This window comes from Syngnathus typhle, linkage group LG8, assembly GCF_033458585.1.
Source record: "Syngnathus typhle isolate RoL2023-S1 ecotype Sweden linkage group LG8, RoL_Styp_1.0, whole genome shotgun sequence".
Lineage (NCBI taxonomy): Eukaryota > Metazoa > Chordata > Actinopteri > Syngnathiformes > Syngnathidae > Syngnathus > Syngnathus typhle.
The window spans coordinates 10,228,397-10,254,641 of record NC_083745.1 but is presented as its reverse complement, the minus strand read 5'-3'; the positions used below and the strand labels follow the sequence as shown (position 1 = coordinate 10,254,641).

At 42.3% G+C, this 26,245-nt stretch overlaps 1 protein-coding gene across 10 annotated transcripts; it reads right to left on the bottom strand.

Moving 5' to 3' along the window:
• Positions 1–786: 786 nt before the first annotated feature.
• srfb (serum response factor b) lies at positions 787–25,740 on the bottom strand. Of its 10 annotated transcripts, XM_061285590.1 has the most exons (9): positions 24,417–24,548; positions 24,018–24,339; positions 20,501–20,767; positions 8,156–8,390; positions 6,027–6,191; positions 5,754–5,864; positions 4,700–4,897; positions 4,538–4,614; positions 787–3,387 (listed from the first exon to the last, which is right to left on the bottom strand). In XM_061285590.1, the coding sequence occupies exons 2-9, from the start codon at positions 24,207–24,209 to the stop codon at positions 3,289–3,291; spliced, it is 1,344 nt and encodes a 447-aa protein (XP_061141574.1). In that variant the 5' UTR covers positions 24,210–24,339; positions 24,417–24,548; the 3' UTR covers positions 787–3,288. The 10 variants fall into 10 exon arrangements, with proteins under 10 accessions (XP_061141574.1, XP_061141569.1, XP_061141570.1 ...); XM_061285585.1 differs by having other exon boundaries at positions 20,534–20,767; positions 24,018–25,740; XM_061285586.1 differs by having other exon boundaries at positions 4,513–4,614; positions 24,018–25,738.
• Positions 25,741–26,245: the final 505 nt, after the last annotated feature.

The following is a 26,245-nucleotide window of genomic DNA, read 5'->3' as shown; positions in this document are numbered from 1 at the left end:
TTTTCTTCTTGCTAGGGGGGGGGCGTAACAGAAAATAATTGAGAAGCACTGGGTTAAATAAAGGTTAACCTAAAAAAAAAAAAAAAAAAAAAGTGAACCCTGAACTTTGAACCCGCGGTGACCCCGTGGTGACCCCGTGGTGACCCCTGGGTGACCTTTGAACCCTGAACTTTCAACTCTAGTTAAAAATCGAAAATGCGCACATGACCCCGTGAACTTTGAACCGACCTTTGACCCCTGGGTGAACTTTGAACCGTAAACTTTGACCTTTGACCCCTAGCTAATTACGGTTGTTTTTTTTTTTTTAAACCGGCACAGCAGAACGATCCATGGTCTTCAGAAGCCGCGCTGTCGCCATCTCCTGGTCAGTTAGTGAAATGCTTTTGCTGATGTTTTTTTTTCTCTCAATTAAAACAAATCAATTAGCCAGTTGGTTTTCTTTATTTAATATCTATTATCAGACAAAATCAAATTGTGAATCAGTCACCTAGGCTATAGCAGAACAAACAATCCATGGTCTTCAGATGCCACGCTGTCGCCATCTCCTGGTCAGCTAGTGAAATGCTTTTGCTGGTTTTTTTCCCTCTCAATTAAAACAAATCAATCAGCCAGTTGGTTTTCTATATTTAATATCTGATATCAGACAAAACCAAATTGTGAATCAGTCACCTAGGCTATAGCAGAACAAACAATCCATGGTCTTCAGATGCCACGCTGTCGCCATCTCCTGGTCAGCTAGTGAAATGCTTTTGCTGTTTTTTTTTCCTCTCAATTAAAACAAATCAATCAGCCAGTTGGTTTTCTTTATTTAATCTCTGATATCAGACAAAACCAAATTGTGAATCAGTCACCTAGGCCAGTGCTTCTCAAATAGTGGGGCGCGCCCCCCTTGGGGGGCGCGGTGCTATTCCTGGGGGGGCGCGTGTGACCCTGGGGAACAGGCTTTTTTTTTGGCAGTACTAGAATAAAGTGTAATTGCGCGTTTACTACAGCAGGGGGCAGTGGCGCTCTCATTGTTACTTCTGTCACGTTTGCGACAGTGCAACATTTTACGACTTACAAGACAAGTTAGGATAGTCACGGTGGGGAGGGGGGGCGCGAATAGTTTTCTTCTTGCTAGGGGGGGGCGTAACAGAAAATAATTGAGAAGCACTGTGTTAAGACAATGTGCCCTTGTTCAACTTTCTCCATCTCAATAAAAGATGTATCCCTGGTGGGCTCAGTAATGTTTGATCTTTTTTTTTTTTTTATTACAAAATGTCTGTACAATAAAACAAAACGTACACCTGTATAAATATGGAGTCATATTTTTGTTCAGCTGTACTGGGTACTGATGACCTGCGTCACAAGAATTATTATTTTTTTTCTTGTAGTAAATTTAACTACTGTAAAGGTATTGCATGAAGATAATGTCCAAGCTCAGCAAAGCTTTTTAAGGTGGCTTGGAGAAAACAAAAAATGATTTACCTTTACTTGGATGGTCTTAGAACAAAATAGGCACAATGGTGCTGGGGGGAAGAAAATGTCTAACTGGAATTAGCTCCCTACTTTACTTGCATCTCAGATTAAACAAAAAGAGCTTTGAAATAATTAGATTTGAAGAGTATTTAAAAGCCTACTGGTAGTAAAATGTTGAGACCAAAATGACCACTGCAGTTTTACTGAGAATGAAACAAATATTTAATTGCAATATTGAAGCTGGGTTGCTGTCGCATCTTTGAACGTCCAGCAAATAAGGCAGCACACTTTGCAGCAGCGTGTGTTGTGACATCACAACTTCAGCAATATAATCCATCTGAATTAAATAATGATCAATATTAAGTAGCAACCCCTAATTAACAGTGGAACCTCCAAAGTTAAAGTTCCCACAGTTTGGGTTAAACTTTAAGTTGGACGTTTCTGAAATTACGCTTGACGTCAGCTCAGTGAGTAACTTAAGAGTTTGGCCGAACGGAAGACCGTTAACGGCAACTGACATGCAAACAATCTAACTTTCAATCCAATATGAGCAACATGATTAGCCAATTGGCTTTAAGTTGCATGAGATGTATCAATTTGCAAGCAGATCCTAACATGTATAAATAGCACAGAAACTTTGCATGTTGAGGCCGTGCATACTGTTGATTTTAGATTTAATGCGTTAATGTGTATGTATGACAATCACGGATGTAAAAATATTATACAAGCCATTGCCTGTCCACCTAAAGATTTTATGTTGGAAACAGTCTAAACTGCATAAACATTCGTCCATCCGATCACAACCATATGGTTGTGTTCAACTTTCGAAGGTTCCACTGAAAAATGTGCGATATGTTTAAAATATGCATTGTCGACATTTGTCCAATTGTGCCTTTTAATTCCTAAAAAATGTCCACTAACAGTCTGCATTCCACATCGCAATGATGTCCTCCCCTCACATGATAAAGCTGCTTGATCCTTTGTGAAGCAGTCGTCAAACTACTTGTAGTAGAACAGCATGAAAAGCATATACAAATATATCCCATACAGTATACATGTACAGATTCACTTCTTTGTGTCATTGTCATGTACATACAAAACCACAACATAAAAAATAAAATAAAATACATGCTGTTACACAAAACTAAATCGGGCTAAAAATACAAGTTTTTTTTTTCTTTAAAAACTATATACACGTTAGCAAAAGTCTTAGTTTTCCATTTACAAACACTGACGTGCGTGTGTGCGTGTGTGGGGTGTGTATGTACATTCGGACAAACGTCTTTGGCGGGCGTGACACTTTGTGACACCCAACTGACTGAGTGTTCATGTAATTGTATCTTCAAACCAAACACAAATGGCACACGCACACAAAAATACCATCTAACGACATCGAAAATAGAATTCTGATGACAGGTGTAGTGATATACTTCCTATACGTTTGCATACATATACATATATATATACATATATATATATACATATATATATATACATATATATATATACATATATATATATACACATATATATATATATATACACACATATATATATATATATATATATATATATATACACACACATATACACATATATATATATATATATACATATATATATATATATATATACACATATACACATATATATATATACATATATATATATATGATAATTTCAAATTTTTATATATACCAAAACATATGGGAAAAGGGTCAACTCACACACAAGGCCCTTGATTGTGTGTTTGTGTGTAAGGTCACATTGCGAAGTGTGATGTTGGAAGGCATCAATAAATAAAGAGAAAGACGCTCATACTCGGCTCCATTAGTCACTTTTGGAGTTTTGCGCTGCGTCAAGGTTAACCACCTGCAATTCAGTCAGGTTAGTGCTGCTGCCTCCGCTCGACTGGGGCCCAATCACCATCTGGAATGCAAACACAGCGGAAGGGGGGGGGGGGCGTTAACCTGGGCACAGCAGCCAATCAAAAGGCGTACAGTTCAGTAGCTCACAGGACACTTTGTTAGGAACGCTATTATGATTTTAAATCTCATTATATTTATATACTAGTATTTGATAGGTGGTAGGGGCAGGGGTGGGTAAATGCTGGCGATGAAAGGCCACAATTGAGAATTAAAATGGATTAATGAGGTTTGAAAAAATACTGGTGTATTTTCTCAAAATAACAATTACGTAATTATGTTATGTTTAATTAACCAAATGGAATAAATGAAAAACAAAACTCATGTGGAACCATTTATTTTTGGAGAATTTCTAAGTAAATATAATAATAAAAAAAGAGGGAAATAAACAGCAAAATTATTTCTACAGAATATTATAGGCCTTGATAATGTAACTAACTGCACGGTGGGCCAGATTTAAATACGAATGGGCCGTATGTGGCCCGCGGACCACACTTGCTCCTCTTGCCTTCTGGTAATACACATTGAATATTTCAAATATTAGAAACAGCACTCAGCATCTTGCAGTGAAGTTGCACACCACTGCCAACAAAATTCACAAATAGAACGTTAGACTCATGACGATCATCTTATCACAGATCCACAATTATGAACATTATCAGTTAGCTTGTGCAAGTGTACTTTATGTTCTATAATTGTGTTAATATAATCTTTCTATTTATAATATGAATAGGCTTGGTGACTGGAGTTTGGATTTGGTATGTTTTGTACGAAAAAAAATGTAAGTACAGTACTTTTTCTGGTGCTTACAGTGAAATATTTCCTGTAGCCACATAAGCATGGTGAGACCATGCAAACTCCACGTAGAATTTGAACCTTGAACCTCAGAACTGTGAGAAACATTCATTCTAACCGCATATATATATATATATATATATATATACATATATATAAAAAAATAAAGTAGGCTGTGAACTGCATGCGCTTCAATGCTGCGTGCTATAGTCTTGGTGGCGTTTGACTCTGTGACACTGACACGACGCGGCACACGGGTGCAGCGTGGGTGCTCTGTTAGCATGTGGCGAGGTCACGTGACATGCGGGTTGCAGAGGGAATAGCAGAGTTTCACTTGTGAAATGCAGATCTTGCCGTACTGGGTGTAGCTGCACCGCCGAGACTGGGATCTGCACCGTGCCCGGAGGGGCTGTGAGGAACACCTGCGGGACGGATGCTGGCGAGGGTGGGACAAGAGGGAGAGGATGAGGATCCAATGAATGCGCCATTGGAACACAAAAATGCATATGCGTGCCGCTTACTTGGGTCGTGGGCTTGCGCGTGGGACACCTGCATGGCTGACGTTCCCTGGGAGAAGGCGTTGAGTACGGCGAGCCCCCCGTCGGTCAGCGCGGGCGTGGAGGCGTACATGACCGTGTGGGGGCTAGGGTACATCATGTGACCAGCCACGGACGACGGCACCGTTGAGGTGACGATGGTTGCCGGGAGACTCACTGTAGCTGACAGAAAGACACACTCACATCCAGCACGTGTGCGTGCCTGTCGATGTTTATGTTGACTTTACCATAAAACCTGTTAAAGGTTCGTATATTTGAGTCTGGGAGAGGACCAAATGTATGTCTTGAACCAAAAAAGAGGTTACAAAAAGACAATAAGAGTTCGAAGAGTACAATGTGCAAAGGATCAGAGGTTATGATTTGCACACTTTCACTTTTTTAGCTTAAGACTTACGATTCTTGTTACAAGACAAATACTTTGCAGTTGCATCTCAAGAGTGCATGCTCACTCATCAAGTGAGAGATTACACAACTAAGGTAATCTTTTCTGAAAATGCATGTTATGGTTCTAAATTTCGCAAATTGTGACATTTGCGGCTGATTTACATCATAACCGCCCCCATACTGAGTTTTTCGGTGCTCCCCCGCCACTTTTACCATGCCACGTAGCGCTGCTTTGTATTTACTTTTCACGCACAGACTAGCATTAGCGCTAATGAGTTGCGCAGTCATGTTGTGTCTGGTGATTATTTGTAGCACCAAATACACGGACTAATTGATTAGAATATGACGCAGTGACTGACTGTCGAAGCAAACGTGCAATCCTTCCTTTGTGGGGTCCTTTGACGAATTTAGGATGTTTTACAAGATGGAAAATATACATGTCTTCTTTCGGGAAATACTTTGATATCACAGTTTTATTCACTGCCTGACAAATTTACTTCAGGGTTGAGCAAACTTCAGCGCATGGGCCCAAAGTACTGAGTGTTCCTTGAGTATTTACAAAATGAAGCGTCCTGCAATTTCTTACGGGTTTCCCCCCACAATTGGTTGGATATATTATACTAGTTGTATATACCTGTGGAGTTTGTAGAGGTATGGGACATCTCGGGGCTGCTGTCACTGTTCGAGATGGACTGGGCGTTGGGGTGAACCTGAATGGCCTGCAGCTGCTGAGGGACACCTGGCCCTGGGAATGGACACACACAGGAAGTGACTACGAGGAGATCAGTCGCTGTAGATGTGTGTTAGTTGAAGGCATGCACATTTAGGCAGGTGCTTGAATGTCAGACAGTCAGTGCAGCAGCAGTGGTAGAAAAAGCAGGAATGGTGGCAGGCCAGAGCAGGTCACCTGTGAGGGAGACAGCAGCAGGGAAGCGGAAGACAGCCTGTTGGCCCTGCTGAGGTTGAGGGGCGGCAGTCAGAGTCTGACCATGCTGCCCCTGGAGGGTCAGCGAGTGCTGCTGCAGCTGGCTCAGAGGAATGGTGGGGGTGCCGGGGGGGAGAGGAGTGCCTGCTGAAGGAGGGGGCACGCAACCACACGCAACAGAGTGGCAGAGGACTGAATGTGAGAAAATGCTGTGTGGAGAAAGCAAGCTTTATAGAAAGACAAGCAGTAAAGATGTGATCGCAAAAGCAATCCCCAATCACTGCACAAAAGAATATTGAAAAATGAAAAATAGGTTGTGGTGATGAGGAACCTTCTGTACTATTAAAACCACACAGTACAGTGCAGTCCCATAAATTAGCATTTCAGCAATCGCCTTTGTTTTTGATAGTCACTGTTTCTGTGCTTAAGCCAAAGCAAAACATTTCTTGTTTTGCCAATATAAGTATTGCTTTGGCGCCGTGTTGGTAAAGTGTGTTGAAGGGCTGCATTGAGACAAAATTTGTGCTTGTGGCATGTCGGTGAGTTCAGGAGCTGGTTTTGTTTAGTAAGAGTCGTGATTTGGCATCATCTGGTGGCATCTACGGGTAATTATGGATTTTAAGGAGATTACTGTGCAGAACTTGCAGATTTTCACTATTCGTGGTACAGCTTCTCCTCATCCAATAAATATTCTATTCTATTGTATTCCTTTAATTCGCAGGGGAACATTGTAAATAAACACAAAGTCACGTGTTTATCATAACAAGAGGAGTGTTCCAAGCCCATTCTTTGCATAATGTGGTGAAGTTATCCAATGAGGCCTTCAAATAGGAGACAACAAATTGCTGAGTTGCATTCATTATGTACAATTAATAAGATCAGCTATGCTTAGGTTGGTTTCAATTTTGTTGGCTGGAGTATGAAGAAAAAAAAAAAAAAAAAAAAAAAAAAGGTCACCACCAGTGCCAACAACGCAACATGATGTTGATTTGATGGTTTAGATTTCTTTTGACATCTCCTTTTGGTGCTTTGTCAACACACGCATGCAGCAGCAGCACTAAAATTTCCCTCCCAAAAATAGAATAATGCCAGGATTAGTTTGAAATGAGTCTCTTTGGTGGCTTGCTAATGCGGTATAGTTCTACACAACTCTGTTGTGTTGGATGTCGTAGGTGTAGTGTGGCTACACTATTTCTGACACAGAGACATGAAGGCATAGTAAAAAGGCCTTTTGTAGCAAGCAGATTGATGATTGTATAGGATATTCTTGAATATTTGCATAGCCCGTCTGAATTTGTCCAAACGTTCCACAATCAAAGTGTTGGAGTCAATATCATGTTTTGTTCGGATGTGTCACACCCTCACATTTGGTCACATGCTCGGCTGACAGGTGCCGAGGTCGGTCGGGTGTGTTGTTGTGCATGGTGCCGCCAGATTGGCGGCACGTCGGAATGTGTGATCATTTAAGGAAAGGTTGAAGGAAGAAAAAGAAGCAAAGAGACTGAAGAAGGAACAGGTAGCAGCATGGCTATTATTGCGCTGTCCATCAAATTGATATAGTGGCCGCCATGTGACAGCTGTTCAGCTGCGACCAAAAAAAAAAAAAAAAAAACCTGCGACAGCCACCAAGTGACTTTGATGGCAGCTCTGATAAGATACAGGAGGGAAGCCAATCAAAACCCTTAGTAGAACTCTCCTTGGGTTTTATTAGGGAAGGTTCCATCTGGTTCAGACGCAGAAAAGCAGCTTCACCTAGTACGTTTCAAGTCATTACAAGCCATGATCCTTCACTGAATATTCATGACTAATTATAGGCCAAGTTCTGCAGCCCTCATTGCCTGGCCTATTGTGTCGCCCTTACCTAATTATCCCAGTATAAAAATGGAAATCAAAGACTGAGTGTGACTAGCTTTGAAAGGCATCGTGATGTAAACAGCCTGGCAAGAGGAGCACGACCGCTCCAAGATGACGCTCGAGATGTCGGCAAGGTTCCATTTAAATTCTAATCACCTAACCACGCAAGTCATGTTGCCAAACACGTCTGTGCGATTCAGAAGGACAACATGATGCAAATCGAGAAAACACACGAACAACGCGACGCGTTTACATACCGGGCATGAAAGTGAAGCCGCCGGGGAGTTGCATCACCCCAGTGGAGGCGCCGGTGGTCTTCAGGACAGTTCCGTTGGCGCTGACGCTGGAGCTGGCCGAAACGGGTGCCAAGTAGTTGGTGATGGGAAAGTTGGGTCCGCTGCTCACCTGCATGCTGGTGGAGGTGGTTGGCACGGTGGCGCTGCTGGTGCCGCCCGGTAAGCTGGCTACTGTGAATGTGGGTTTCAAAGTATCCTGAGGAAATAGAAAATAGGAGTTAATCATATGGGTTCTGTCAAAGGAAATAAGATTTAGAAAAGGAAGTCGTGAAAAAAAATTAATTCACCTCTTTTACAAAGTAGTTCATATTTTTTCATTTGATGAAAACAAACAAAACAATAAATATTTGGAACAACGATTGCTGAGATCATTTGGTTTGTTATACTAGCAGAGAATATTACAGTTTTCAACTCCCTCCCCCCCCCTCCAAAACAAAGAAAAATCACTTTTCCATAATATAATGAAATGAATATTTTGTTATGTTTTAATGAAGTAAAATATAAAGCACTGAATTATAATGTAATCTGGTTATTACTGTACAGATGTGGGACAAACCAGCTTCCCTGTAACCCTGAATAGGATCAGATGTGTATAAAATAGATGCCCAACTGTGGCTTGCATTTTTCTTCTGCTTCTCCACACATTGTGGTAGCACTTGTGGGGAGCTCGAATAACAACCTTAATGGGGCTTTTCCTCCCAAAAGCAGCTGGATTCAGGCAAGGCAAGTAAGAGGTTGGGGGGTTTAAAGTAAGCATAGTATTTTCAAGGATCAATGGACGGGCGACAGGAACCAGACGTGACACAAACATGGTCCAGAAAACAGCCTGAACCCCTGATAATTGCACCCACATGTACAAGTTCAGTCTTTTGCTTGGCAGAAACATAAAGTTGTCATTAGTGATGGTAGGTTCCATTGAATGAATATCTCGGATGAATTGAGTGGTTGTTCATTCAGCCATTAGAACAGCCGAGTTCAGCACCATACGAACACTGCGAAGAACCCCCCCCCCCCAAAAAAGTGCTGAGTTACCATGACAACCCTGACCAATCTAACATCCCTTGAAAAGACGCAAATACACACACATGACGGAAGGACGTGTGACCAGTGACCGCATAATATGCTAATGTAAAAATCCATTGATGAGTAGAGCAGGATGTTTTGCTGAGTGGGCTGCACAACAAGACTACAGTAGAGGATCAGATCCTACTGTGCATAAACAAGATAGTTTCCATCAGCTAATTGACAATACATCAACAAGAATTGTACCACAAAACACGAGACTGCAAAAACAGTGTCCCTCCCACCTATTGGTGGTCTGATACTCGCACATTCACCTACTTCAGATTTTCACCCCAGTTATTTGCTGTACAACTCCCATATTTGCTTTTCTTGTGTTCTTTCCGAAACACCATCAGCTGCCACAAGGTGGAACCAAAGTCCAATTTGGTAGAAAGTGCAGTAGGCCTACTTTTCTATTAGACAGGGCTTTGGCGGCATCTTGCTGCCAAGGAATTTAAGGCGGAACCTCGACCTGGAACTTCCCTTTCTTCCACGACTGAGCTACTAATTCAATTTACACGTGCAGTAGTACTTTGGCTAACCGATGACCTGACCTTTGTGTTTTCGGAGATACGAGCTTTTTTGCAAGTCAACAAGTAAAACATATTAGAAAAGAGCACTAAATGAATGCGGTGCTCAACTCCCGTCAAAAGAAGCGGCATTTCGGTTCAGCTAAAAAAGGCTTCAAGATGTAATGCACCACTCCCTGTTGAAGTTTACGGTCAAACTAAACATTAAACAAAGAAAATTACAGATACACTTTGTGTATTTAAAACCACAGACTTTGCTTTTAGTCCACTAACTTAATGGTAAACCAGAATGCTCAGGTTTGATGGATTAATGTGTAATTAAAATAGCAACTGACTTTAGTCAATAACGCGGACACACAAACTTTACTCTGTACTGCCTGCTCATTCATCAAGACTAAAATTCCACAACCGAGCCATTTTTTGTGAGCTGCAGGATGTCGGAAAATCTTTCTCCAAAAAAACGGACAGCAGTGTCAACTTGAGCAGCAGGAGCGAGATAACTGCTGCTTTTTGTTTATGATTGATTTACAGTTACGCAGCCTGGCCTTTTATCCAATAAGAGGCATGCAGACGTGGGGATCTCATCTCTTGGTCACAGAGCTTCACCGACCGCAATGGCCAATACACGCAGGCGCTTGTGTTTGATGGCACTCACAAGATTAATAATTAATCAATGTCGGCCTTCTCACACACACCTGACGCACACATAGCTGCACATGCGTGTTCTGCTGTGAGTCACTACATGTATACACAAGCAACGTGCCGAGTGTGGAGTCCATCTGCAGATCTTGGCTCTCCTCAGGGCCTCTGACAGTTCAAGGTCCTTTAGTTAGAATTAGTTAAACAGCAGCGGGAAACCCAAAAATTAAGCAGGGGGGTGCTCACAAAGGGACTCAGAGTTGTCATGTCCTTGTAACAGCAAAGTGACAATACAGTAGCAATTCATCAATTTACTACTGAGCATCCGGGAACAATTGGCTAGGAGACTTAAGTTTGAATTACTAAGTAGTGACACGTAAAATCGCACAGCTGGACAGTTATTAACCAATCGTGTTGAAGAAAATGAAGTAGGAGGTGAAAGGGAGGAGGAGAGTTCCAGTGAGGTGACCGTGGCATTTATCACACCCCCTCACTGCCATTGTGCCAGAGAGTGTCCAGTGTGTGTGCGTGTCAGACCAAGCTGTCTAGGCTGTAGGGACAGGGGAGGGGACAGGAGTGCAAACAGCTGAGGGTACCGACAGCTGGCGGGAAACCCGAGCACCTCGCAGGGGGGATTAACCCCTTGCCGGCAAGCAGCAGCCCCCCCCCTTGAGAAAAAGATGACCGCAACCTGAGGATACGCTTACATGACTGAGAAGAACCGAGTCAAACAGTTCAAAATGTATCCTGACAAATACGATCCTTGACATTGCTAGACCAGCAAAAATGACATGATTACTTTAAAATACTCTTATCTGTTTATGACTCATATGTGTCCAGACTGAACATTTAAATCCAGCCAGACACTGAACGATGCAACTAAACACCACAGCACAATTTAAGCGCAGGTTAATGTGCGGGTTTCTGCGATTGGTTTTTATGAGACGCCAACCCGCTTGCAACTACTTCGGCTTACGTTCCAAATGTCAATCAAATATAAACTCCATAACAGCAAAAATTAAGCAAAAAGGCAGGTTAAAACACATTTATATATATTAATATTGAAAAACAAAAGTGTTCTCGGAAGGTGGGTTCTCTAGAAATTATTTTTTTTCTGTCATGAGAAATGGCCTTTTAATGGAATGTTTACGAATTGAAAATGTGGTCCAAAAAACACCTTCACATTAAAGTAAAACAGAAGCACTTAATTCTTTTTCAACATCGCCTATATCCTTTGGTTATGTCTGCTACTCAGGGATCTTTGATTGGCTTACCCGTTTCAGTTGCAAATATCCACCAATAAACTGGTACAGACTGAAACTCTGAGCGGTTCTCTAAATCTCCAAATTACTGTGACATTTCAAACAGCATCACTTGCTCTAAAAACACCAATTAAATTGCACAAATGGAACATTCATTTTGAGAAGATCAGGGTGGAAAGTATAACAGGTCAAATACTTAAGTCGTTGGTTTTTTTACCCCTCAAATTAATTACTAAGGAAGATTGTAGAGGCATTTGAAGTTCTCATTCCATTTCCCCTCCCCCCCCAGATAATTCCGCAAAGACGGTGGCCACTTGTCACGATTGTACTACAAGCCTTCATTCTTTAATTTGGAGATGAGACAGTATATTGGGAGTATTTTGTAGTGTATTTACAGTTTACCGTAAATTCCGGACTATAAGCCGTGACTTTTTTCCAAAATTTGGAACCCTGCGGCTTATAGTCAGGTGCGGCTTATATAAGGATTTTTTTCGTGATTTTTGTGATGACTTGATCACTTTTATACACTGCGGTATCTTGAAGAAAAAAACAACAACAAAAATACTATTTTGAAACACTACTATGGCTGCTGCTTATTCTGGCTGTGTTGCTTGTGACTATTATGAGCTTTAGTAGGAATGCACGCTAGGTGACCTGCGTCAAATGGCTCTAAACCCTTCGTCACAGGCAATGTTTAGAAAGACATGTTAAAGTATGTTATTAAAACTTTAAAAAGGCTTTCTGTGAACGGTCTTTCTTTGTAAAAAAAACGCGTGTGCACGTGCGGCTTATAGTCCGGTGCGGCTTATATAAGAAGAAAACTAAAATATCCCCTAATTTTAGCTGGTGCGGTTTATAGTCCGGTGTGGCTTATAGTCCGGAATTTACGGTAATTAACAACAGTAAGCCAATGGGCAATTTTAGACCTTTGTGGGAGGAGGTCAGTTGTACTCTTAATTATCTGACGTCTGTCATTGGGCACATGGACCTCCATTTTCGGAATAGACTGGGACGCAAACACCTGCTTTGCTATCAGAAAGCCTGTTTTGTTGGCGACGCTATCAGTGTGACCGACATAGTTAACGTTAACCGGCCTAGTTGCTTTGTTTGACCGTATACTACTGTTCAACAGGCTCTTTCTTCTGACTAGCTGACTGTCAAGTGCATTATGCAAAAAGTAACAATGCACCAATGTCCACAAAAAAAATGTGCACACTGGAGCCCAGAAGTTGTACAAGTTGATTTTTGAATCCACACACTCTCCCATACTATTTTTTTGCATTACTTGGGCAGTTGAGAATGCTAATATGTCACTCGGGTGTCCCTGACATCTTACGACCTCTTACTCCTTAACTTTTACGTACACTACAAAAATCTAATTTGTGCACCAAAAATACCTTCAACATGTTGATTTAGTGACATGTGATAATGAATTGGCCTGGTGAGAAACTTTTGGAAGAATTCCTATTTGGTTGTGACGAATCAGAATGGGGAGTGGTCACCTGCACGAAGTGATAACACAACAGAATGCATTACTTAGGAGACCACCCGTATGCAGGGCACATTGCGCAACATGGATTTTCTAAAGTGGCTTTCTTTGATGACCACTCTGGTCGCTGACTCAATATCAAAAGGGCAAAGGCAAAAGGGGCCAGTTGTAATGATGAAGCATTCATTCAAAGTTTAGGGTGACAACTGGCAGACAGCTCTGGTGTTGGTTGGACGGCCCATTGTACAGTGTGGCGGTGGCCGGCCGGCCGGTCCTCGTCTAATCTCCCATTTGCTGGATCCCATCTCCCGGCCTGTCACCCTGCCAGCAACATGGAATTTGCAGCTCCATTTGGGACTGCTAAAAAAGGCAAGGCAGACCAAGTGGAGGAGGTGCAGCCAATGACTGCTGACCTGTCCAGTTGCTTGCTGTAAAATAAGGAGGTGGAGGGGTGGGAGATTGCGTGAGTGCGTGCGTGCGTGTGTGTGTGTATGCATGTGTGTGTGTGTGTGTGTGTGTGTGTGTGGTGGTGGTGGTGGTGGGGGGGTTCCTCGTTCCAATCAAACAACTCTATTATCATTATCAGCATGGCACCCTCAAAAAACAGATAGATAACCTAGTTCTAATGTCCAATGGCGGGACAAATCAAAACAATTCATATCTTAAAGCAATTCCAATTTTCCATTTTTTTGTGTATAAATGCTTGCTCAACATATTGTATATTTAGTTAAAAATGTTAAAAAAAAATTAAATCCTTATCCAGAATTTGGAGGTGACATTTTTTCCAAACACTAAAATTCTGATGCTTACTTTTTAAACCCATTAGGTCCAACTTATAAATTAAATTTTGAGATAAAACTGGGAATTCATCTGGAAAGTGAATTGAGTTTGGAGTGGGAATGAATTCCATAAGATTAGCATACAATTTCATGCGGAGCACTACACTGCTAATTGATTTCCTAAAAACATGTACTACAGTATGCCGAGTGTGAACAGTTCATGAGCAATGCGACCAGAGCTTCTATTTCATTGGAAGAATCTGAAGTCATTTGGCTATTGTGCAACATTGGCAGATGGAAGCAACTGGCTCTTAAAATGAAGGACTGGCAGTGATAAATAAATCACAAATATAATATTGATATATAGTAATCACAACAATGATATTCGATATCAACACCACGACTTAACATTTGCTACATTGTATTGTGTGACTGAACAGTGTGAAGATTTGAAAGAGATTAAGGTTGTGAGCATATTGGGTTTCATTGAAATTGCTACCAAGTGATAACATGGATCTGAGCACAATGACACGTGGCTTCACATGCGCTACATACAGGTAGTACAAGTTTATTTTTAGTCTGTCCTGAAAACAAACTAACCCATGCTGATAAAATCAATTTCCTTGGTGGATCAAATGTTTCAGGCATAAAATATCAAAGTGGAGAACTTCTTGTCCTGTCATATGTTTGAAAGGGGACATTATGAAACAAGTTTTTAATTGCTCGTAAAACAAACTGTCGGGTTTCTGGAATGCCCACTCACACATTAATCATAAAATTAAACAACCGATTTCTGCCTATTTCTGAAAATCAGTTTCTAAGTGAGCCATTCAGAATTGACGTCCTACTGTTTTGTAACAGTGGTATTAATTCGATTATCGGCAACTCTCGCAGACAAATGTATGGGGGGGGGGGGGGGTCTGTGTAGGAAGTTTGGAACGACTATGCCAAGTGAATCGCAACAGTCGAAACCCAAGATTCTGCCAGTTTTCAACAACTACCCCTCCTATCTTGCTTAACTGTACTTAAATGTTTACAATCTTTTTTTTTTTAATATTGATGAACAGTGATGTTTTGAAGACACCTGAGAAATGCGTCTTGTAAATAGTGAATACATAAATGACTACATAGACATCAGATCATGTCTCCCTCAGTAATCTTCGGGCCCCGCTCTTTTTTTCTTCCTTTTCCTACTATCTAGTTCAGACAGAACTGTTTATACAACTTCAGACTGTATGATGTACCGCTGCAAATAGTGGCCAGACAGCACAGAGGTGCACACACTAAGCAACCCACATTCTGCACAGAATTTTGTTTTTACAGAAAACTGGATTTACAGACCACTTTCAAAATGTCTACAGACGCAACAGGTCATGTAATGTACTGTACTGTATATTTACAGACTATGTAACAATTTATACATCAGCAAATAGTCTCTAGCAGACTTCAGGGTCCAGAATTCGGGAATTGCGTTAACCTTGAAAGCATGTTATATAGAAAGTCTTGTTTTAGAAAAGCATGTTTATAGGAAGCCGAAGGTGTCTTGTCACGTTAATTTACGTTGCGCATGTTGTTGGGCAGGGAAGGGGTCCGTTTGCCGTTCGTCACCGTGAATGCTCCCCCCAACGTCAAAGTCTGTTGACATTTATATTAAAAGAAAAGCAATACACATAGGACAATATCAGGTGGGCTGATGAAGTCGTTTTGATGCTATGTGAATTGGATGGAAGAGAGGTTATAGCAGACACTTATTCTACTGTGCCCAGCCACGCTCTTTGACTTGAGTGCCAGTGTGGATGAGGTGCTAAGGTGTATTTCCCCTTTCCGAATCATATACAGTCCTAGATATCCGTAATCCTGTAATAAAGCAGTCATAAAGATCACACAGCTCAACTACTTCTTATCAAATGCAGCCTAACAGCCCAACTACTTCTTATCAAATGCCTTTCAATTGGTCATGGAAATTAAATCACTCGAGGTTCACGCGCTAGTCATTTAGCTTCGTACAGTCTTTAAATTGTCCATTTAAAATACTACATGAAAACGTATTTACGGCAAAAAATAAATAAATCAATCAAGGTCCATGACCGTTTAACACAGTCCCGTAAAATTGAGCTTGTACTATCTGATACAAATTTAGAAACAAATTTGACGGACCAGTATCACTTTGAGGTCACGCAAACATGACATATTCAGCATGTCAGAGTAAATAGCTGATAAGATGAAGTGATTCAAATTGGACGGTTCAACGCTAAAAGCTCGTACATGCAACAACAGATGCAAACTCGACTTGTCGTACAGAACCTCGACACGCTCTTTGCAAAGGTTATCAAATATTTCATTCTCATCAGGGTTTGTTCGTTTGCCAAATTTGGAGGCACATTTTTCTGGCTCATCTTGGGCGAATCTTGATTTACAACTGCATTCCACTAAGGTTCCTGACAAGATGCATATAAGCCGAGACATACTGTAGCAACAACTGGACAAAACCACCAGTTGAACAATGTACATGTCGTACTTTGTGGTAATTTCATCCGTGGACCACACTGGTTCCCCCCGCAATCCAAGAGAAACAACACCAAACTCGCGGCTCAAATGATCCCATCGTGGCGGGCCGCTCGTATGAAAATCCACAATCCATATCATGATATGAGCGGTGGGGTCGGTGGGAGGTAGGGAATCACAGGACTCCAAAGACAGCTGCAGCTTATAAGGAATGTGAGGGGCCTCACGCCAAGAGAGCAAGCAGGGAAACCATACCATATATGGAAACAGGCGCAATCTAAATTTTATCAATGAGCGGAGCGGGCATGAGAGTGGCTTAACATGCAAAGCTCGGGCTCCCATCCTTGACGGAGTATGTACGCTTTAGTAAGGGCCTTGGAAAAACAGCACGCAGGCAAACAGGCCTGAGAGTGTCCATCGCCAACGGGGAGAACCTTAGCCGTCTAAATAATGGAGACAATCTGAACTTCGGCACGTGACTGCATGAAGGTGCGGACAGCAAACAGAGTCTGCTGGATAACGGAATGACTTCACTTCAAACTCAGAACTCTGACACCATCCAATGGGAAATAAATACTTGCAAGTGCATGACGAATAAAGCAAGTTGAGTCAAAGGAGAAGAGTAATTTTTCACAATTTAAAACAGTTCTCAGGTGTCTTATGTTTTTGGCATGCTTTCATCAAAAAAAAAACCAAGGATCAAGAATTACATCATTATTTTCGCTGCATAGATCGAGGGTGAAATTGGCTGGTTTTAGGGTTGGAGCTGATTAACGCAGAGAGCCAACCCTCATCCACCACACATACTCGTTAACCAACGGTAAACTCGCTTTCGTTAGACTGACAACCAGTGGATCTCATCCCTTTTGTCTCATTCGCCAGCAAGTGTTAGTAGTGGCTACCTTCTTGCTTCTCCTTGGAGAAGGAGCTCGAGTGTGGAAAACAAGTGAGCGCCAAAGAAAATACAATTATTTTCCTGGCAGACGAACAGAAAGGCAGTTTATTAGAAGCTAATGCTGTTATTCAACAGTACTACCACAAGAAACTGGCTGTCTTAATGCTAACTGTCCCAACCCTGCAGCATTTCATCATTGAATTGGACTTGTCAAATATTGTACGTATTGCCCACGCCGATAAATGACAAGTTAGATGCCAACAACTTAACCAATGCTACCAACATTGTTAGCTAAGACATGCCAACACTACTATGCTTACCTTTTTGGCTTTAAAATGATGCTTCAGATGGTATTTCAAAGTATTTTATGAAAATGAAACTTAAACTTTTAATGAAACTCTACATGGGGCTGGTTATTATTCTATCACAGTAAGATATATTTTTTTAAGAGGTATAAAAATACTTTTTTACGTTGTTTACAGTACTTTCAGTGTTGACATGTAGGCAGGCACTCCAGAGACATCACTATTTTTATACAAACATAAAAATGTCAATTCTCCACAATATGTCCCCTTTAGGGATACACAGTACTTGGTCGCAGCTAAACATTTTGAGATTCTTGTAGAAACAGACAAGACCCCATATACAGCATCCAATAAATTTAGCTCCCATTATCACCCTCTGTGGAAAACCCCTTTTTGTGATGGGTTGATTTTGGGAACTTAGCCAAGGGGTAACCTTTGTGCACTTTGTCCCTGTACGTCATAGATGCAGCGTCCCTGGAGTAGACTGTGGACAAAAAACAGCTGGGATGATCAAAAACGAAAACAAACACAAAATATTGGGGGGAAAAGTTTGGAGGAGTTGTGGGATTTGTGTAAGCAGGCTCTCCCTGCTAACTTAAAACAATTCAGGCTGATGGGGATGGTATGCAGGGAAGGTTGATATGGATGGAGGCAATTATGGTAACACAGCCTAAATGTTAGTCGAGCTCCACACCAAAGCACACAAAGCCCAAATGAAGAAAAGCGGTTCAGGATGCTGCAGCTCAAAAACAATCAGCACACACTACTCTACGTTAACACACCACTCTGGTTCATTTAGAGCCTTAGAGCCCGTTTACACCAGGCAGTACAGTTTGATTACATTTGGTACTGTACGCACATTTTTTTTCTTTTTGCATTTTTATTGTCAATCATTGTGAAGAATACTAAAATAACTTATCTGTGCTGGCATCAAATGAAGTGCTACACTTCCTAAAGGGTGGCTCTAGACTTCTGCAGTTTGTCACTTTCAATGTCACTCCAGGCGTGTGGGAGACGACAACACGAGACTGCAGTGTCCAGAGAAACAACAAGAAATAAGTGAACGCTAGCCCGAGTTTATTTTTGCCGTCGTCAAATAATAATGATTGCGTTCCACCGATAGGGCTCACCCAGCCTAACCATGTGCAAGAATTACCACCTAAAAATACTTTCTTTTGCCAACGGAAATGCACCTATAATGAGTAGAGATGAGCACTATCTTCAGCATCAACATGTCAAGAAAATAGAAAGAACAGAAAATGTTCACTATTATTAATTCTAATTTGTGTTCCATTGTCACTGTCTAATGTCTAACGGGATCCAGGGCGCTTTAGCGTCCTCTTCCTTGGGACTTGAGAACTATCATCCCATGTCTGTCGCTCTGAGTGATGCAAGACTTTAAGGCTGGATTTAGCACACTGTGTGGTTCGAGCGCGAACAAAATGTGACGTGATAGAAACGCATTGACTGGAATATCTTCTGATTAAAAAATCCTGATGCTGTATGGGCCAATTGGATTGCAACGTAAACGCAAAGAAGGAATCTCTTGCGTTAACTCCAGCCTGTTGCCGTATAAATACACCGATGGCCGACGTGTACACACTCGTGTCTGCCTGAACACCAATAAACACACGACAACTAAAGCGTACCAGTGGAGTTATCGTGCGGTACACCTCTATTAAATTAATGAGGAAAAAAGTCAATCCAGGGCAACTCAACACTAAATTGTCCCATGTACAATAAACGCAGCCATGATGGATATATATGTAACTTTAAAAGTACATGTATGTGGCACTTGCATTGTAAATCCAGTTTATGTGTCAGATCACTCACAGCTCACTAATTACTGAAAAGAAAAGATTGAACCTGAAGGCAGCATTACAATCCTTTAACAAATCATGGTATGTCCATTACAAATGTTACCATTAATCTATAAAACAACTTTGTGGGTGAGGACAAAGTTTAGGAGACACTTAACTGATTTTAGCGGCTCTGTGTCTCATCCATAGTCAAAGTAGATAAACACGGAGGCGCTTCATATAGCAGGCTACGTGTTTCTCAGCCTAACACAAACCAGACCTGTCATGATTTATCTTGAGGAGTGTTACGAGGCTTTCCTGGAGGAGAGGTCAGGAGGGTACAGAACCGAGAGCTACCTTATCGGCCTCATCCCCGGTGCATTTTTTTAATTTTTATTCAGTTTTCTCCAAAAAATTATTTGCCGCTTGTGTTTACAATAGGACCAATAATTTGCCATATTGACTTGCGGGCTTAATTTACGTATTTGTCAAACTTTTTGCGGAGCAATTGCCAACCAAGTTAAGCTTTTTTAAAAAAAAAATTTAAAGTCCACACATAGTGAGGTCAACATTTAAAAAGCTGCGACTGTTCAGCACACAATCTAAGATTTGAAACAGTGAACTTTAATCTAGTTTGAGGAAAATAACAGCGCAACGGAAACGCCAATTTCAAGAGCTTTTTTTTCTAACCACAGCTCACAAGCAGTGAGGACACTGACCTTCATTTCACAGGAAACCGCATTTAACTTGTTATACTTATATGATGATTAAAGACGTAAAATATTATTGAAAACACTGCTTTTACGGTTTTTATGATTAAATTAATCTCCATAAGGGGAAAAAAATACTTAAATTGGAGGTTGATAAGCTCTTCCTTGAACAAAACAGATGGTGTTCAGCCTTGGAGGTTCTGCAGTATTTCAGCACGTCTAGATCCACCCTTTAGCCACAGATAACTTAATTTAGTAACCTACACTTGAAATCAATATCAAACTAAACCAAACTATACTACTTGGTGGAAACAGAGCTTTAATGACTCACCTTAGTGTCGCCCATGCTCTCCGACTCAGACACCTGGTAGGTGAGGTCTGTCTCCTCGAAGCCCGTCGCGCTCATGCGCTGGTCTGTGGAAGGGTCGGACCGTGGCGGCGAGTCTGGCGAGTTGAGGCACGTTTGGATCAGCGCTTTGCCAGTTTCACTGGTGATCATGGGCTGAAGTTTTCGGGTGGCAAACGTGTAGACGTGACCCGTTTCGCTAGCCACAAGCAGCAGAACTTGGGTTCCTGTCAGGGTGGATAGCTCGTAGGCCTGGTGAGGACAGACGGGGTTTGCGCATTAGCACTTCATTCATGACAACTTGTGCCGCTTTCATTCAATATATCTTCAAATAACACCAATACCGTTCCGCTACTTTTGTATTGTCACAAGGAAGGTAATCATTGATAACTTGTACGCTGTAAAGACATCAATGTAGATCACCAAACAAATGGAAATGCTTAAGTTGGAGGAGGTTGCCTACAGACTGGAAAATATTAACTTTGGCTATGCTGAGTGCTGACACAAGAAACGTGCTCAATGGCTCTATAATATTTACCACATTAAGCATTTGTTTTCTGAGGGAGTTTTTGCAATGACAGTGTTTCATCTGCTATTATTTTTGAGTGTAATTTTCATCTCATTTAAAAAAAAAAAAATCAAAGACTAGCTTCTTTGGCAACTAGGAGGGGATCCAGTCGATCATTAGTTTCAAACTCAAGGCCCGGGGGCCAGATACGGACAACCACATCATTTTATGTGGCCCGCAAAGACAAATTATGCATCATTTCAAAACTAGTTAGTCATCAGTTTGTTTTGTAGCCTATACTACAGGATGTTGACAGTCATAATGGCCCTCTGAAGGACACGCAACAAAAATGAGATTGACATCTCTGCAGTAGATCCTAAACAAAGGTGAACATCTGGAACAACCAAGTGACTTGGGAAAAAAAAAAAAACAAATCTAAAAATAGCTTGGCAGTCCAGTGTGACGTGTCGTGCAAATGAAGCCAAAATAACATAAGATAAGGCTTCCAGAACAGAGTGTGTGATACCGTTGAGAGAGTGATTGCAGCAGGGCAGGAAAGGGGAGTGACAGCGGGCCAGCCCAGGGCTAGGACGCGATTGGCTGAAGACCACGAGGCCACCAGCACACTCCGCGTTGTTGTAATATATAATGCGGCATGCAGATGCTCAGCCCACCCAGTGCACAAGACAACAGATGAAACATGGCAAGGCTGCACTCACAATGAACTTGTGAAGAAGCCTTTCTATCTAAATGAGTCATCACTTATATGTGGAGGATGAATGTGATGCTGCCAAGGCTCCGAGCCGTCGCCATCACCTCGCTGCGCTCAGCGTGAGCCGGAGCTGCAGTTAGCTGATAGAACCTAAATCGTTTTATTACGCCGTAATAGAAGCATGTAATCGAGCATGGTACTTTTAATATTGCAATGCTGTAACGATGCCGGTACTGTTGGCTCAACGATCGCAAAGAAGATGCGGAGGCTCTGCAATGGTGCCAGAAGAGGACTCGTTTGTCAACAGAGGGAGTTTTAGTACAAGCTCAAATATGACTTCAATATTCAACAATTTCCTCATAAATAATCACAATGACAGGGGGTTGCGTTGGGGGGGGGGGGGGGGGGGGCTTATTGGGTCTGGCGCCACACAACTTTTCAGACCACAAAGAGATGTGACTCAGGTATCATCAATACAAATATGAGAGCTAGATTTTATAAACCGAGCAATTGGTCACTGGTCAGTCAGTGAGATCTGACGACATCACGCAGAACAGCGGTTTACACTGAACTTTTGCAACTACTGGATGTGGACATTGCACCAGTTATTGCAGTGCAGTCTGGGCCTTGCAGTATCAGCTTGGGTATGACTAACGGTACCCCCCCCCCCAAAAAAAATAGTGCTGCATCTTGAAAACAATGTTTGGAAACATTAAGATGCATTATCAGGCTGTGCAGGGGGATATCAGGGTATAGAAATGTCAGCAAACATACACACTGCTGTTGGCAAAAGGGGAACTCGGTTCCTACTGAAGCAACCAGCCACATGACAGCAACAAAGAATTCCTGTGTACTTCATCCAAATCTTACTAGAGAGGAGATGCCTGAACACACCCGTCAAAATGAGACTAAGCCTCTTGATCCTAAAACAAAAAAAAAACACTGAGATCTCTTTGCCATGTCCGTATACTGCACATCTCACTTGTTTTTCTTCGTTATCAACACAACACTTTAAAACAGTCCATCCTCAGTTCCTCACATGATGATGTTCATGAGCCTACGTAAAGAAACCTCAGTTTCCACGACAACGATCTGAGACACATAGAAGAGGTGGTGAACAAACAAGTGAAATGCAGCAGGCTACACTGTGCATGTGCATAGTCAAGCTTAACATATAAAAAATAAAACAATCACATTTTTGGGAATAACTGCTCCATACAGAACTCGTTTGGAGTTGTGGCCTTACACAACGTACCAACACACAGAGGCGTGCACAAGCGGCCCCGCGCTTTTCTGCCATCCTCTGGAATGTGCGTGTGTCTCAGGGGTTTAATCATCTGCTGGCACCTCAAGGCCTACTGCCGCTTTGCCCGCCACATGGCCGCCGCCTGCGAGCAGCGTGCAGCTTTGATGGCACTGGGAACCAACAGCCTGTGCACCGAGAGCTGTTCTGTCAACCGCTCACTGCATTAGGTGCGCCGGTGCTTTGTGTTTCGATCACATCAAGAGTTACCGGCGAGTTCTAAACCATCGAGTGTAAAGGAGTCTGTATGTCAATGTGTGGTAGTTGGGGGTTGTCATGGTCATAAATAGAAGTGTCATTTGCCAGTGTCTATTTGAAACCCGGCCATTCCTTGCCCTGCACTTGCGTACATAATATTTCAAATGCATTTTTGACTGATCACTTCCTAGGTTCATCGGCTTCGCACTTAAGAAGCTCCGGGTTTGAATGTGGGCTGCGGCCTTCCGGTGTGGCGCTTGCATGTTTTCCCTGTCTCTGTCTTCCTTGTGCATTCCAAAAACAAGCATGTTAACTTTACCGAAGACTACATTGTGCAATTGTGAGTGTCAAGAGTTTATTTATATGTGCTCTGTGATTGGCTGGCAACTGGTTCAGGATATGCGAATAAAAAGTGGATGCAAGGGCGATTGTTAGTTTGTAGCGTCTTATCGCTGTCATTATTTGTGCTCATGAACAGATGCATGAATGAATCCAATATTAGGTCTATTTGCAAAATGTAAAACAACATTTCTGCCATTACAATGTAATATAAGTATCACCTAAAGAAGTTCTTAAAATATCAAACAAAAACTCAGTGTGATGCAATGCAGTACTACACTAGTGGAATCGACACTAACCTGTAACCAGAGTAAATTGATTTATATTTAGCCAAAACTCATGCATAGGTGTGCCTCAAGTGAAGGGGCACCCAGTGGTGTGTTGGATATGCCAGAAGGAGTGACACTTGAAAAGGACTGCAGCATGCGATGTTGTGACTCACCTTCTTCATAATACCAGTCTTCCTCTTGCTGAACGTGGTGTAGCGTCTCAACTTGTTGTCAATAAATTCCATCTTGATCTTGACGCGACCACGTGTCTTCTTCCCCGGCTTGGCTCCCGCGACCCCACCGGGAACCAGGCCGTACCCTCCGGCAGCTCCTCCGATCTCCTGGCCCGTGACAGCTGATTCCATCTCGGTTCTCTCCCGCTTCACCCCTCTCCTATTGTCCCCGAGAGAACCCACCGGGTCGTCGTCATCCCCCGAGTCCGAGTCGTTGTCCGAGCCGCTGCAGAGAGGCACACTCTCTCTGTCCGGGTCGAACCTGTGTCCGTGAGGAAGCACCATCCCCGCGTTGAGACCAACCATGCCGCCCTGGATGGCGGTCTGAAGCGAGCTCACCCCAGTCCCGTTCCCGGATCTCACACCTCGTGGACCCCCCGGACCGTTCGCCCCCAGCATCCCGAGCGCCTCTCTGGTTCCGTGCCGCCCGGCCCCGCTCACGCTCTCGCCGACTGAAGATTGCCCTGCTCGGATCAAGACGGGACGGTTCCCGCCAGCGACGGAAGCCGAAACAAGCCCGACGGTACCTCTTGCTGAAGCTGACGCGTTTCCCTGTGGTGCCGACCCAACCTGACTCGGTAACATTCTACTTAGTAGCGCGACTGTGTTTGACGCCAGCCCACAAAGCTGGTGCTCGTAAATGACTGACAAAACGCATGCACGGCCGGGTCACAGAATGTAAACAACGCGCCTCAGTTAGCGTTTCGGCAGAGTCAGGGAAAGAAGGGAAACAAAGTTTGATAAGTGATGCAGCCCACTGGATCCTCGTAAGCCGCAACAGTTCGCTTCGCCCTCTAATGTCCAAAACTCTCAGCACTTTCTCAAAAAGGAAAAGGCGGAAGACGCCCGCCATGTTGCTCCGCCATAGCACATAGTCCCAGTTGTGAACTGAATCCAATGCAGACACTGACTAGCTAGTGACATAGAAATACTACGTTGTTCATCAATAGCAGGACGCGCACCGTTTCGTGTTTTGGAATGGACGAATAATCAACATTTCAGGTCAGCGTTGAAGCATGCGGAATAATACGAGAGCAGAGGAACTACTTTCCTCCTTATAAAGAGATACTCTTTCCTTATTTGGTGTTGTCGCTCCTTATTTGGTGAGTCACAGTGATGCTTCCCGATTGGCTGAGGATTATCACAGGCGTGCAGCTATTGGTCGAGAGAGCAGTCGTTAACATAAATACCAACATGGTTGCGCTACTGTCAACGTCATTCTGGCAGAGGCACCAAAATAACGAAACGTTCAAGTTTTGTAGCTTTCTCACCATTGTTCCTAACAGTTGAAAAAATACTCAAGTACTGATTATCTTAAATTTGTGTTACTGTAGAGTCGACTGTAATACGAATACAGAACTGTATTTAATAGTTTTAGCAATCAAGGTTTTATTGGACACCAAGTCTAAGAAGCAATCCCATACCGAAAAAAACCCTCAACATTAGATGGTTAAATAAAGTAGAGAAGAGTTAGTCGGGTAAGACTCACTGTTTACATACCTTACCTGGGATCTGGCATCAAGCCACAATAACAGCGCTTGTGAAGCATTACGTCATCACCGCCAAGAAATGAAAAGTTCGATCTCTGTTTGCAGAATGCCAGATCTTGTCCAGACAGCATGGTCAAGTCTATTACCACGGGAGTCAAAACATATACCGCCCCCTAGAGGGATATTAAGGACGTGACACTGGAAGGCTGCTTGAAGGAAAACTTGTAACAAACCGTCTGCCTATACAATTTATTGCTTTGTATTATTAGGTCAGTCCAGTCAGATTTATAAGTTTTAATCCACTGATAGAAGAATGCAGGATATTTTGGTCATTTACAGCTGTTTACCAAAGTCTTTTAGGCGTCAGCGTGCAGAGGCTTGTCTGAAATATGAAGATGCAGTTTCCTTCATAATTGCGCACTAACATTCGCCAAGAGAATTTGTCAAGAGCTCACAAGCTCACTTCACAGATTGCAACATTTTCTAGAGAAGCTGTTTTCAACTATTGCACCATAGAGAACTACCAGATGGATTGTATGTACACGTCAGATGGATATAATAAGAGATGATTAAAAACTTTGCCTAATTACTTTTCAGCCCTTCTGCATGTCAGACAAACTGAGAATTATCATTGTAATGGAAAACTTTTAATAAAGATCACATTCAAAGTGTTCAAGT